Source organism: Excalfactoria chinensis, unplaced genomic scaffold (assembly GCF_039878825.1).
Source record: "Excalfactoria chinensis isolate bCotChi1 unplaced genomic scaffold, bCotChi1.hap2 Scaffold_84, whole genome shotgun sequence".
Classification (NCBI taxonomy): Eukaryota; Metazoa; Chordata; class Aves; order Galliformes; family Phasianidae; genus Excalfactoria; species Excalfactoria chinensis.
The window spans coordinates 73,148-84,929 of NW_027315716.1; the positions used below are offsets into that span (position 1 = coordinate 73,148).

The 11,782-nt window shown below is 57.9% G+C and overlaps 1 protein-coding gene and 1 pseudogene across 1 annotated transcript; both read right to left on the bottom strand.

Moving 5' to 3' along the window:
- Positions 1-613: 613 nt before the first annotated feature.
- On the bottom strand, positions 614-3,543 carry LOC140265327 (ciliary microtubule associated protein 1A-like; annotated as a pseudogene).
- Positions 3,544-4,432: 889 nt separating this feature from the next.
- On the bottom strand, positions 4,433-11,543 carry LOC140265293 (uncharacterized). Its single transcript, XM_072361202.1, has 7 exons — positions 10,151-11,543; positions 8,807-8,942; positions 8,326-8,606; positions 6,652-6,787; positions 6,239-6,447; positions 4,713-4,850; positions 4,433-4,477 (listed from the first exon to the last, which is right to left on the bottom strand). Exons 1-7 carry the CDS (start codon positions 10,358-10,360, stop codon positions 4,433-4,435), a joined length of 1,155 nt encoding a protein of 384 aa, XP_072217303.1. The 5' UTR covers positions 10,361-11,543.
- Between the last annotated feature and the right edge of the window lie 239 nt (positions 11,544-11,782).

Here is an 11,782-nt window from a genome sequence, read left to right on the forward strand (position 1 = left end):
TATTCCCTTTGAAGGACTCCATTAGCCATCTCCTGCAGCTGTTTCTGAGTGGGGAATTCTCAAGGGTTGCTTCCAGTAGATGCTGTGGTGAGCTTTGTCTTCTGTCCTTGTACCTTTGCAGGGTAACAGAGATGAGGGAATGTATGTGGATGATGCTCTTGCTCAGCAGGATGCTGGGGTGTGTAGGAACGTGATTCCTTGCAAGAGCAATCTATTCTTGTGCATGTGATGTGTGGTGAAGAGAAGCCAACCCGTGAAATGGGAATAAATGGGTTCTGGTCTCGTTTGCAAGTCTCTTAATGAGAAGCCTGCAAATAATGTAATGCAAATGACTGATAAAGCAAGCGTCAGCCGTTTGCAGTGCGCTGATGTTAGAAAGGCTTCAGGGAGCGGCAGCGCATTCCTGTGTGCAGCAGTGAGGAAAACAGAGTAACAAGAAGGTATACATAAAGGTACTAAATTAATTTATTAATGACTTACTCCTAACACTGACATTAACAGTATAATGGGCAAAAGCCCAACTGGATGAAGGGAAATGGAATCAGAAGGAAACCGGCAGTTGGCTGCTCTTTCTTCTCCTCCCCTCCCGTTCCAGGAAAGCAACCACGGCCTTCCAGACTTTGCTGTCTTATTCCACGATGAGAGGGGTTGTGTAGAGGGAATGTCGGATCCCAAAAGTGGAGGCAGGCGCCTGGGGCTTGATCAGCGTCACCTGGAAGGGCAGAAAGGAAAGGCAGATCAGCAAGGGCCCTTCTTTGCTGCCCTTGCTCCCTGCTGTCCTGCACCCCTCCCAATCCCAGACAGTCCCAGTGCAGAGCCGGTGCAGCTCCCTGCTAGAGCAGAGCTGGCTCAGGGAGGTGTGCTGGCCTTACATGTGCTCTTATGTGCCCCTCCTGTCTCAAAGAGGGCTGGCTGTGCACCTGGGACCTCACAGCTAACTCTCCTATGCTGGGGGTGTGCTGCTTGGAGCCCCTCTGAGCTGCATTCCCCCAAAGAGCTTGTGAAGGACCAGCACGGCCCATTAAAGGTAATAGGAGCAGAGGGAGGAAAAGCTGCGTGCTGCGCTGTTCCTCACTTCCTCTACTTGGAGGTGGCACGAGGGCAAGGAGCAGGCCTGCTGTCCTGCACTTGGTTCCTGCAGCCAGAAGCTGTTTGGCTGGATGAAGCCTCAGGGAAAGGGGGAGAGGCATGAAGGCTGTGCTTGTGAAGCAGAGGGGAAGAGCTGAGCAGCTGCCTTACCCGGCCTACGCTGTAGTCTGCTGGCCCGGGCTTCACTGCTTTGCCCTCTCCATGTTTTGGTCGGGCTGGCATCGTGTATGCGGGCGCCCTGGTCTTGTACACATCCACAGCCACTTTGGGGAGCGCCGCAGGACCTGGAGTCTGCAAGAGAGGCATGGCCACACGGGGCTGGGGTCACATTCAAGGCTCTCTCTTTCCCTGGAAGGCTGCATTAAGCAAAGTTGCAGCAGGGTTGGAAGCCCCTGTGGCTCAGGGAGAGCAGCCCAGGTTCGGACGCTAACATGGAAAAGAGGAGCAGCGGAGCTCACCTTGGCAAGGTCCTCGTCAAAGCGACCGCGCTGGCTCCTTCCCCTCATGGAGTAGCAGGGGCTGGCCGATGTGTAGGCTGTGTTGGGCCCCATCAGCCTGGGCAGCGTGTAAGTGCCAGGACCTGCAGGAGGAGCAGCAGAGAGTGTGTGCGTGAGGGGATGGAGGAGATGGAAGCAGCAGCGAGGGGCAGCCTGCCCAGCCGGCTGGTGGGAAGTGGAGGGACATCTTGCCCCTCTGCCAGTTCCTGCCTCTCCTCTGACACAGGGCCAGTGCCAGCAGCTTCGAGCATGAGCAGCTGGAGACGCTGCTGGCCGAGAGGTGGTGGTCATGTAAGAAAGCTTGTGGCCCAGCGCCGCATCTTGCCGCACAGGCCATGCAGTAGGCCCTCTGCTGGTGCTGAGCAGCAGCCCGTCCCTGGAGGATGCTCAGGCTGAAGGGTCTGCCTTTGCCAGGGTCACGTACCTGGAGGGCGGTCTGTCCGGAGGGGCTCCCGCCGGAAGGCCATGGACTGCACCGGTGGGCACTTGAAGACGTGCCTGTTGGCAGCTTCGGTGCGGTAGTCACCTGGGACAGAGGAGGAAGAAAGCTGTGAAGGGCTGGTCTCCTTCTGCAGCCAGAAAGGGTCCTCTGAAGAGCTGCAGAATTGCTGGGGAACACAGGCAGCACGCGGGGACACTTCTCTGTGCCCCGCCACTATGTCCTGCCTTGCTGTCCCCCCTGTCAGCCCCCTGCTCCTTGTACTTTTCAGACATAGTGCCTTGTGCCCTGGGCCCATGGTGCTGGGCAGCTGTCCTTCTCCGAGGGCATTTATCGCTGCTCAGAGCAGCTCATGCTCTCTCAAAAAAGACCTACAGCTCCATCAGGGCGTGAGCTGACCCTGGGCAAACGTGCTGCGTGCTCGTGTTGTCTGGGAGAAGTGCTGCAGCAGTGCTACTCACTCGGTCCGGGGGTGACGGTGGTCTTTGTCGTGGGTCGTCCCCGGAGGTGGGTGCCTGGAACCACGTACTTGCCATTCCTAGTGATGGCCGGCTCCACAAAGTAGCAGGGACCTGGCCCACAGCTCTCTGCCGCAGGCCGTTTGGTCCCTCTAAAGGTGTAGGCGGGGGCACGGTTTTTGGTGGGGCTGTGGCCCACGTAACCTAGGAGGAAAAGCAGAAGAGAGCACACCCCTGTGCAGCTGCATGTTTTGAGCTCCTTTGGACCCAGACCAGAGGCGGGCCCCTTTGTCCTTGGGTCACAAGGAGCAGCGCCAGCAGCATTGGCCTTCCTCGGCCAGGCCTGGCTTGCAGCTGCACCAGAGAGCCAGGAGGCTCTGCCAGAACGGGGCAAGGCTGGGGAGCTGCTCTGCCCCTCTGACCAGCCCTGGGGACGGTCGCTGTACCTGTTGTCCCCGGGATGGAGTACTGGGGCCCGGGGCTGGGGAACTGGGCCGAGATGAGGCCACGTGGGCGATGGGGTCTCCAGGTCCCCACCCAGGCTCCGTCCATGCTGGCAGGCATGTGCCTCCAAACCTAAAGGCAAGAGCAGAGCAGTTCCTGACGGGGGTTCCTGAGCAGGAAGGGCCGGCAGCAATTTCTCCTGCTCACTGCCAGTCCTGTGCTACACGCCCCTCACACACACTGCAGCCAAGCCCGCATCCTGCAGCTGGGCTCTGCAGCCTGAAGTGTGCAGGAGCTCTCCCTCACCTCTCTGAGCCTTGGAGGACGAGCGCGATGAGGCTGAGCTGCTCTGCTGCTGGGGCTGCTCTCAGGCACAGGGCACGGCGAGCGGCTGCGGGCAGCACAGCTCACAAATGAGGTGCCTGGAGCCAGTGGCCGGCTGTCCTTGGGGAGGGCCCGGCGTAGTCATGGCAGCGCATTGTGACAGCACACAGGCTCCGGGTGATGCCATCCGTGCTGTGACATCTCCTGGCTGGCCTGGAGCCACGTCCTCCACGCCTTCTCGGCCTCGCACCCCAACCAGTAAGAAGTCGTAGCTCACACTGCTGACACCTGCAGATGGACCGAGCTCTTAGTTAGATCACACAGCAGAGCTCAGCTTGGTCCTGCTGGCTGTTCAGATTGGTAGTTTTTCTCTCGTTTTGTTTTTAATTGACGGAATAACACGTGTGAATGGGAACTGCTGTGCAGTCAGGATTGGTCAGTTATGGAAATGTCACATGCCCAGAAGTGTTATGAAAACGTTTGTCCAGGCAGTGAGAGGTCCTGGTGGGACAGAAGGTGCAGCAGAGATGAGAATTTCCTTTAGTGAGGTTGGAAAGGAGGAAAAGAGGAAAGAATGCAGCAAAAAGGGGGATAGATTTATCTCCAAACAATTCAGTAATCTATGCATAACCTGTCACGTGTGATGTCTGCATATTCCCCTAGAACATGCAACAATTTTCTGCTGCTTGTTGTTTGGAGCTCTCCTATGGCTTGATCAAGTTAGTCTTGATGCCAGCCATGGGTGCAGCTTTAGCCATTCTCAGCAGAATGGTAACAGAGGTTGCTCAAAGGGAGAGAGGAAAGGAGGAGCTAAACTGAAGCCAACACTTAGTTGCAAAGAGCTCTGCCTGCATTCCATGTCAGCACCCAGACATGAGCCGTACAGCCCTTGCTCTCAGCACACACACCTCTTCTCTTACCAGCTGCTTGCATCCCTGCGCAGTGCTGCTCAAAGCCCTCCTCCAGCTCTCCCTTCACAAAGCAATACGCAGTCTCTCCCCAGCCATGAGCTCTGGGCTGTTTGATGCCTGTGCCATCAGCGGGACCTGCAGAACAAACCTTGGCTTCAGAGCTTGGAGGAGACAAGCGCTCTGTCTAGGAACATTCACCATCTGAAGCACTTGAAAGCAGCGGCTTCTTGAAAGCCCTGGATCTGTGTGACACACCAGGAGATGCTCAACTCAAGCCGCAGCCCTCTCCACAATGGAAGGGCTCTTCACAACCGGCTGGAGGGGGAGCAAAGACGCACAGAGGTCTGACAGCTCTGAACCAAAGCAGGGCAGCTGGTGCTGCTGCAGGCAGTGCTTCCCGTGCCTGCCCAGCACGCAGCCAGCAGACAACGTTGGCGGCCGCCTGCTGCTCAGATAGAAGCACAAGTGCTGCTGGAGGAGCAGCGCAAAGCACAGCCTGAATCGCTGCTACCTTGCGCTGAGGAAAGGCTGAGATGCACCACGGCCTCACCTGCTGCTTTCTTGGAAGGGGAGGTTCAGCAGCAGCTCCACTTGTCAGCAAGTCCTCCAGAAACTTCCTTCTTTCTTCCTGAGCAGGAGACTGGATGCTGAAACCTTCTCCAACGTCATTATTAAACAGTACCTGGACCTGAAGCCCCAGGAGAAAACGCAGTTCAGATCCAAGACCACAAAACAGTCATATTCTAGTCCAATACAATTCCAATTCTGATTTAAATTTCGGGACTAGCATTTCACCCACCCTGCTATGGAAGGGGGAAGGGAGGGGAAAAGGGAAAGGGGAAGCGAGGGAGAACCTTCTAGTCCCACATGCCCCTGTAGCCTATTCTATAGCCCCATATCACCCTATGGCCCCATACACCCCTTTACCCTTGTATCCCACTAGAATCTTCCTACTGTCCCTCCTAGGGACACATACCCCCATGACCCTCCTAAAGCCCACCCAGAGCACCCTACAGGTCCCACTTAGAACGTCCCCCACAGCCTTATATAACACCCCAGCCCCCAAGCTCCCTATAGCCCCATGATCCCCCACAGCCCAGCATCACCCCTCTATCCCCTCCACAGTCCCCTATATCCTCCCCAGAGCTCCCGCTGTCCCATATCCTCCTATACCACTTCAATAGTTCCACAAAACTTTCTAGAACCCCATAACCCTCCTATGGCCACTGTGAAGCGCCCCATAGCCCCATATACTCCTACATCTACCCCTGCAGTCCCCCTAGCATCCTACAGCCCCATATCCTCCTATAAGCCCCGCACAGCCCTATATCCCTCTACAGCCCCGACCGGTGCTCCCTATAGCCCCAGTTCTCTCCCAATAGCCCTCTTCACACATTTCTATATTCCCCCTTCAGCTACTGATATCCCCATATCCCCCTACAGCCACCGGCAGACCCCACATTGCGCTCACAGCCACCCATTTCCTCACATCCCTTGGTATCCCCACACAGCCCACTACAACCCCACTATATCCCCCACTATTCACCCCTATGTCCATCCCACTGCCACCCACAGCTCCGTATTACCCTATACCCCCCCTGGCATAGCCCCATATTACTCTATACCCCCATGTTACCCTGCAGTCCCCCCACACCCCCCTCACCTTCCCTCCATCCCCAGCCCCACACGTAGACAGCCCCAAGGTGGTCCCCGTGCCGGGCCTCTCCTGCTGAGCACCAAGATGGGCTGCAGCACCGCTCCTGTGCTGGCTGTGGACCCGCGTACCTTTGGTGTCCATAAGGCTGGAGGCGCACCCCGCTGCAGGGCCATCCTTGCTCACTGTGTTCTGCCTCGTGCCGACGGGTTGCTCCTTGTTGGCGCCGGCCATGCCGGAGCCCACCAATCAAATGCATCTGCTCTGTGCCAGATGCTCCTTCAGGATGCAGGACCCACTGCTGTGCTCCGCCTTCACCCCCTCCAGGGTGGCCGTGTATCAGACGTTGCCACGGCAACGCGGTGACAATGTGGCCTGTGCTGGCAGCTGCCCATTGTTACACTGGCACAGCAGCATGCTACCTGCCATGACATGGCAGGAGCCCAGTTCTGCCCCTTGGTGGTTGGCACCGCCCAGTCCCGGACCTCTTGTGTGCCAGCAGCACCACACCAGAGGTGGTGGCGGTGGAGCAGCGACACAGTGTTCTGGATACAAGCCTGCGCTCTCTGCCAGCTCACAGAAGCAGCTGCGGCCACCTGGCTGCTCTTCAGGGCCTCCAACTTCCTGTGGGCTGAAAAAATACCAGGGACGGGGTTGATGACACGGTTGCTGTTCCACAGCTGCTTCCCTAGAACTGCTTCTAAGGGACATCATCCAGATCGGCCCCGCGTTTGGACGGGCTCCTCTGAGGGGGAGGTCTGCATCTGAGAAGGAAGGCGGTGGCCAAGTATGCCCGGTCTATGAAGCCAGCAGAGCTTTTAATCCCCCATCCTACCTGGCAGGGACTCCCTGCAGGACATGAGGTTGAGAGTCAGGCCAAACACAGGCCAGCACAGAGTCACGGTCCTGTCCTCAGTCCTGATCTCCTTGGAGATGGTGTCAAAGGAGCCGAAGGTGGGAATCCAGACCCCCTGCGAGTGGAAGAGAAAGAAAGGGCAGAAACATTACGGGCTGGAATGAAGGCTCGTCATCTTCCTTGCTGTAAATGTTCAACCCTGCAAAAGGGGCACCCCCGAAACTGGTTCCAGCTGCCCTGTGGACATCTTATCACCCCACTGTTTTCGGGCTGTTTCGCCCTTATATTTATGGCCCTCATACCCCTTGTTTTCCCATAAAAACAGTCATATATAGTCCAATACAATTCCAATTCTGATTTAAATTTCGGGACTAGCATTTCACCCACCCTGCTATGGAAGGGGGAAAGTGAGGGAGAAATAGAAGGGGAAAGCTAGGGAGGTCCTTCTAGCCCCACATGCCCCTAAAACCCACTCTAAAGCCCCATATATCCCCTATAACCCTGTATCCCACTAGAATCCTCCTACTGCCCACCCACAGCCTCCTAGGGACACATACCCCCATAAAACTCCTAAAGCCCACCCAGAGCACCCTACAGGTCCCACTTAGAACCTCCCCCACAGCCTTATATAACACCCCAGCCCCCAAGCTCCCTATAGCCCCATGATCCCCCACAGCCCAGCATCACCCCTCTATCCCCTCCACAGTCCTCTATATCCTCCCCAGAGCTCCCGCTGTCCCATATCCTCCTATACCACTTCAATAGTTCCACAAAACTTTCTAGAACCCCATAACCCTCCTATGGCCACTGTGAAGCGCCCCATAGCCCCATATACTCCTACATCTACCCCTGCAGTCCCCCTAGCATCCTACAGCCCCATATCCTCCTATAAGCCCCGCACAGCCCTATATCCCTCTACAGCCCCGACCGGTGCTCCCTATAGCCCCAGTTCTCTCCCAATAGCCCTCTTCACACATTTCTATATTCCCCCTTCAGCTACTGATATCCCCATATCCCCCTACAGCCACCGGCAGACCCCACATTGCGCTCACAGCCACCCATTTCCTCACATCCCTTGGTATCCCCACACAGCCCACTACAACCCCACTATATCCCCCACTATTCACCCCTATGTCCATCCCACTGCCACCCACAGCTCCGTATTACCCTATACCCCCCCTGGCATAGCCCCATATTACTCTATACCCCCATGTTACCCTGCAGTCCCCCCACACCCCCCTCACCTTCCCTCCATCCCCAGCCCCACACGTAGACAGCCCCAAGGTGGTCCCCGTGCCGGGCCTCTCCTGCTGAGCACCAAGATGGGCTGCAGCACCGCTCCTGTGCTGGCTGTGGACCCGCGTACCTTTGGTGTCCATAAGGCTGGAGGCGCACCCCGCTGCAGGGCCATCCTTGCTGTGTTCTGCCTCGTGCCGACGGGTTGCTCCTTGTTGGTGTCGGCCATGCCAGAGCCCACCAATCAAATGCATCTGCTCTGTGCCAGATGCTCCTTCAGGATGCAGGACCCACTGCTGTGCTCCGCCTTCACCCCCTCCAGGGTGGCCGTGTATCAGACGTCGCCACGGCAACGCGGTGACAATGTGGCCTGTGTTGGCAGCTGCCCATTGTTACACTGGCACAGCAGCATGCTACCTGCCATGACATGGCAGGAGCCCAGTTCTGAAGTGCTCTCCTGAAGTTCTCTTTCCCTGACAGCTTCTCGAGGAAGTCGTAATAGAACTTCATTTCGAAGCTCAGCCCGTCAATGAGGAGCACTCCGACGCCCTTCAGGACAACGGCAACATTCTCCCCATTCTGCAGGCAGCCGGAGAGCAGCAACACGGTGCTTTGGATGCAGGTCTGCGCTGTCTGCCGGCTCACAGAAGCAGCTGCGGCCACCTGGCTGCACTTCAGGGCCTCCACCTTCCTGTGGGCTGAAAAAATACCAGGGATGGGGTTGATGACACGGTTGCTGTTCCACAGCTGCTTCCCTAGAACTGCTTCTAAGATCATCCAGATCGGCCCCGCGTTTGGACGGGCTCCTCTGAGGGGGAGGTCTGCATCTGAGAAGGAAGGCGGTGGCCAAGTTTGCCCGGTCTATGAAGCCAGCAGAGCTTTTAATCCCCCATCCTACCTGGCAGGGACTCCCTGCAGGACATGAGGTTGAGAGTCAGGCCAAACACAGGCCAGCACAGAGTCACGGTCCTGTCCTCAGTCCTGATCTCCTTGGAGATGGTGTCAAAGGAGCCGAAGGTGGGAATCCAGACCCCCTGTGAGTGGAAGAGAAAGAAAGGGCAGAAACATTACGGGCTGGAATGAAGGCTCGTCATCTTCCTTGCTGTAAATGTTCAACCCTGCAAAAGGGGCACCCCCGAAACTGGTTCCAGCTGCCCTGTGGACATCTTATCACCCCACTGTTTTCAGGCTGTTTCGCCCTTATATTTATGGCCCTCATACCCCTTGTTTTCCCATAAAAACAGTCATATATAGTCCAATACAATTCCAATTCTGATTTAAATTTCGGGACTAGCATTTCACCCACCCTGCTATGGAAGGGGGAAAGTGAGGGAGAAATAGAAGGGGAAAGCTAGGGAGGTCTTTCTAGCCCCACATGCCCCTAAAACCCACTCTAAAGCCCCATATATCCCCTATAACCCTGTATCCCACTAGAATCCTCCTACTGCCCACCCACAGCCTCCTAGGGACACATACCCCCATAACCCTCCTAAAGCCCACCCAGAGCACCCTACAGGCCCCACTTAGAACCTCCCCCACAGCCTTATATAACACCCCAGCCCCCAAGCTCCCTATAGCCCCATGATCCCCTGTAGCCCCCCACAGCCCAGCATCACCCCTCTATCCCCTCCACAGTCCCCTATATCCTCCCCAGAGCTCCCGATGTCCCATATCCTCCTATACCACTTCAAAAGTTCCACACAACTTTCTAGAACCCCATAACCCTCCTATGGCCACTGTGAAGCGCCCCATAGCCCCATATACTCCTACATCTACCCCCGCAGTCCCCCTAGCACCCTACAGCCCCATATCCTCCTATAAGCCCCGCACAGCCCTATATCCCTCTACAGCCCCGACCGGTGCTCCCTATAGCCCCAGTTCTCTCCCAATAGCCCTCTTCACACATTTCTATATTTCCCCTTCAGCTACTGATATCCCCATATTCCCCTACAGCCACCGGCAGACCCTACATTGCGCTCACAGCCACCCATTTCCTCACATCCCTTGGTATCCCCACACAGCCCACTACAACCCCACTATATCCCCCACTATTCACCCCTATGTCCATCCCACTGCCACCCACAGCCCTGTATTACCCTATACCCCCCTGGCATAGCCCCATATTACTCCATACCCCCACGTTACCCTACAGACCCCCCACAGCCCCACATTACCCCACACCCCCCTCACCTTTCCCTTCCCCCCCACTCCTCCCCCACTGCCCCCTACACCCACATCCCACCTCAGCCCCGCCGGGCACCGCTTCCTCTCCCCGGCCCGGAGCCGTTCTCCCGCACAGCTCCGGCGCCGCCATCCTCAGCACCGCTCCCGTCGTGCCGCGGTTCCGTCTCGGTGCTGCCCGCACAGCTCTGGCAAGCAGCGGCTGCAGCCAAATGAGGGGAGAGCCGGGCGGCCCCGAGCCGCATGATGGCGGCCGTTCCCGCCTCAACATGGAGCCTAAGCCAATCAGAGCCGTTGGCGCTGTCGCCGACCAATGAGACGGCGACACGCGTCGGCAATGCCGCTAACCAATGAGAACCCAGGGGAGGTCCGCATGAGCCTCTGAGCAAGGAGAGGCCGGCGCGGGCCGGATGAGCAGCTGATTAATGAGAGATGGGGGGGTAGAACAGAGCTGCCGCTGACCTGCAGCTCTGGGGCTGCAGGCACTGCCCGGATGGGTGGCAGAAGTCTGAAAGGACAGAGCGGGAGGGGTCCGCCTGAGTGGCTGATGGCTTTGGGGCCGCATCCCTCAAGGCTGAGCCAGGAGCCTGGGCTGTAATGCAGCCTTCCCCACAGACAGCTGAGCGGCTGCCCCGGGGCTCTCTGCTGATGTGGAGAGGGGCCAGCCCTGTGAGCTGGGGGACCCAGGGGAACCCTGCCAGGCCAAAAGCTGAACAGGAACCGGGGTGCCCTGCCACGCCAGAAGCCAAGCAGCCGGCACAGAGGGCCCTGCCAGACAAAAACCCGGCGGAGCCAGGGAAGCCCTGCCAGGCCCCAAACCTGCCAGGCCAAAAGGCGGCAGGCTGGCTGGGCGGGCCCTTCTGGGCCTGATCTTCTGTGCCCTTTGTCCGAGAAGTTGGAGTGAGCCCCAGGCCAGAAGTGGCTGCCTGGATGCTGTGTCTTGGGGCTCTGGAGACAGGCTGGGCTCAGCCCTTGAGAAAGATCTGGAATCTCTGATGAAAGCTGGCCGTCCAGACAGGGAAGCCCTGCATGGCCAAAACCCAGCTGGCAGACCCAGGAGTCCCTGCCGGGATAGAACCAGCTGGCTGGCCTGTGGGGTCCCTGCTAGGCCAAAACCCAGCTGTCCCAAGGCACCATACCAGGTCAAATGCCAGCCGGGTGGCTTGAGTGGGCCCTGCCAGGCCAATAGCCGGCCTGCTGGCACATGGGGTCCCAGCCAGGCCAAAAGCCAGCTGGCAAGGAAGGCCCTCGGGTGAAAGCCATCTGGTCAGATAGTTGCAGGGCACCAAAGGCCGACTAGGGAAGCCCTGCCAGGCCAAGAGCCTGCCGCCGGCCAGCAAACACTGGCAAGGCCAAAAGCTGGCTGGCCGGCTTGGGGATTCCTACCAGGCCAACATCCAGCCTGCCTGGGGCTCACTGCCTGGCAACAAAATGGCTGACTGACCCGCTGGGCCTGTGAGGCCAAAAGCCAGACACAAAGTTGGGGGCTACCTTGTCAGGCCTGAAGCTGGTAATCCGGTTAGGGGGGCCCTGCCAGGCTAAAAGCCAGCTGTCTGGTCTGGGGGGCACTGCCAGGTCAAAGGCCTGCAGGCCGGGGAAGCCCTTCCAGGCCAAAAGCCTGCAGGCCGAGGTCCCTGACAGGCCAAAACCCATCCTGTCTGAGGCTCCCTGCCAGGCTAGAAGCCGGCTGTTT

Coding starts and splice junctions, on each gene's coding strand:
- LOC140265293 (XM_072361202.1), bottom strand. CDS start 10,360: ATGTTGAGGCGGGAACGGCCGCCATCATGCGGCTCGGGGCCGCCCGGC. Junction 8,943..10,150: donor CGGTGCCCGGCGGGGCTGAG/GTGGGATGTGGG, acceptor TTCCACTCACAG/GGGGTCTGGATTCCCACCTT. Junction 4,851..6,238: donor CTCCTGCCATGTCATGGCAG/GTAGCATGCTGC, acceptor CTGGGGCTTCAG/GTCCAGGTACTGTTTAATAA.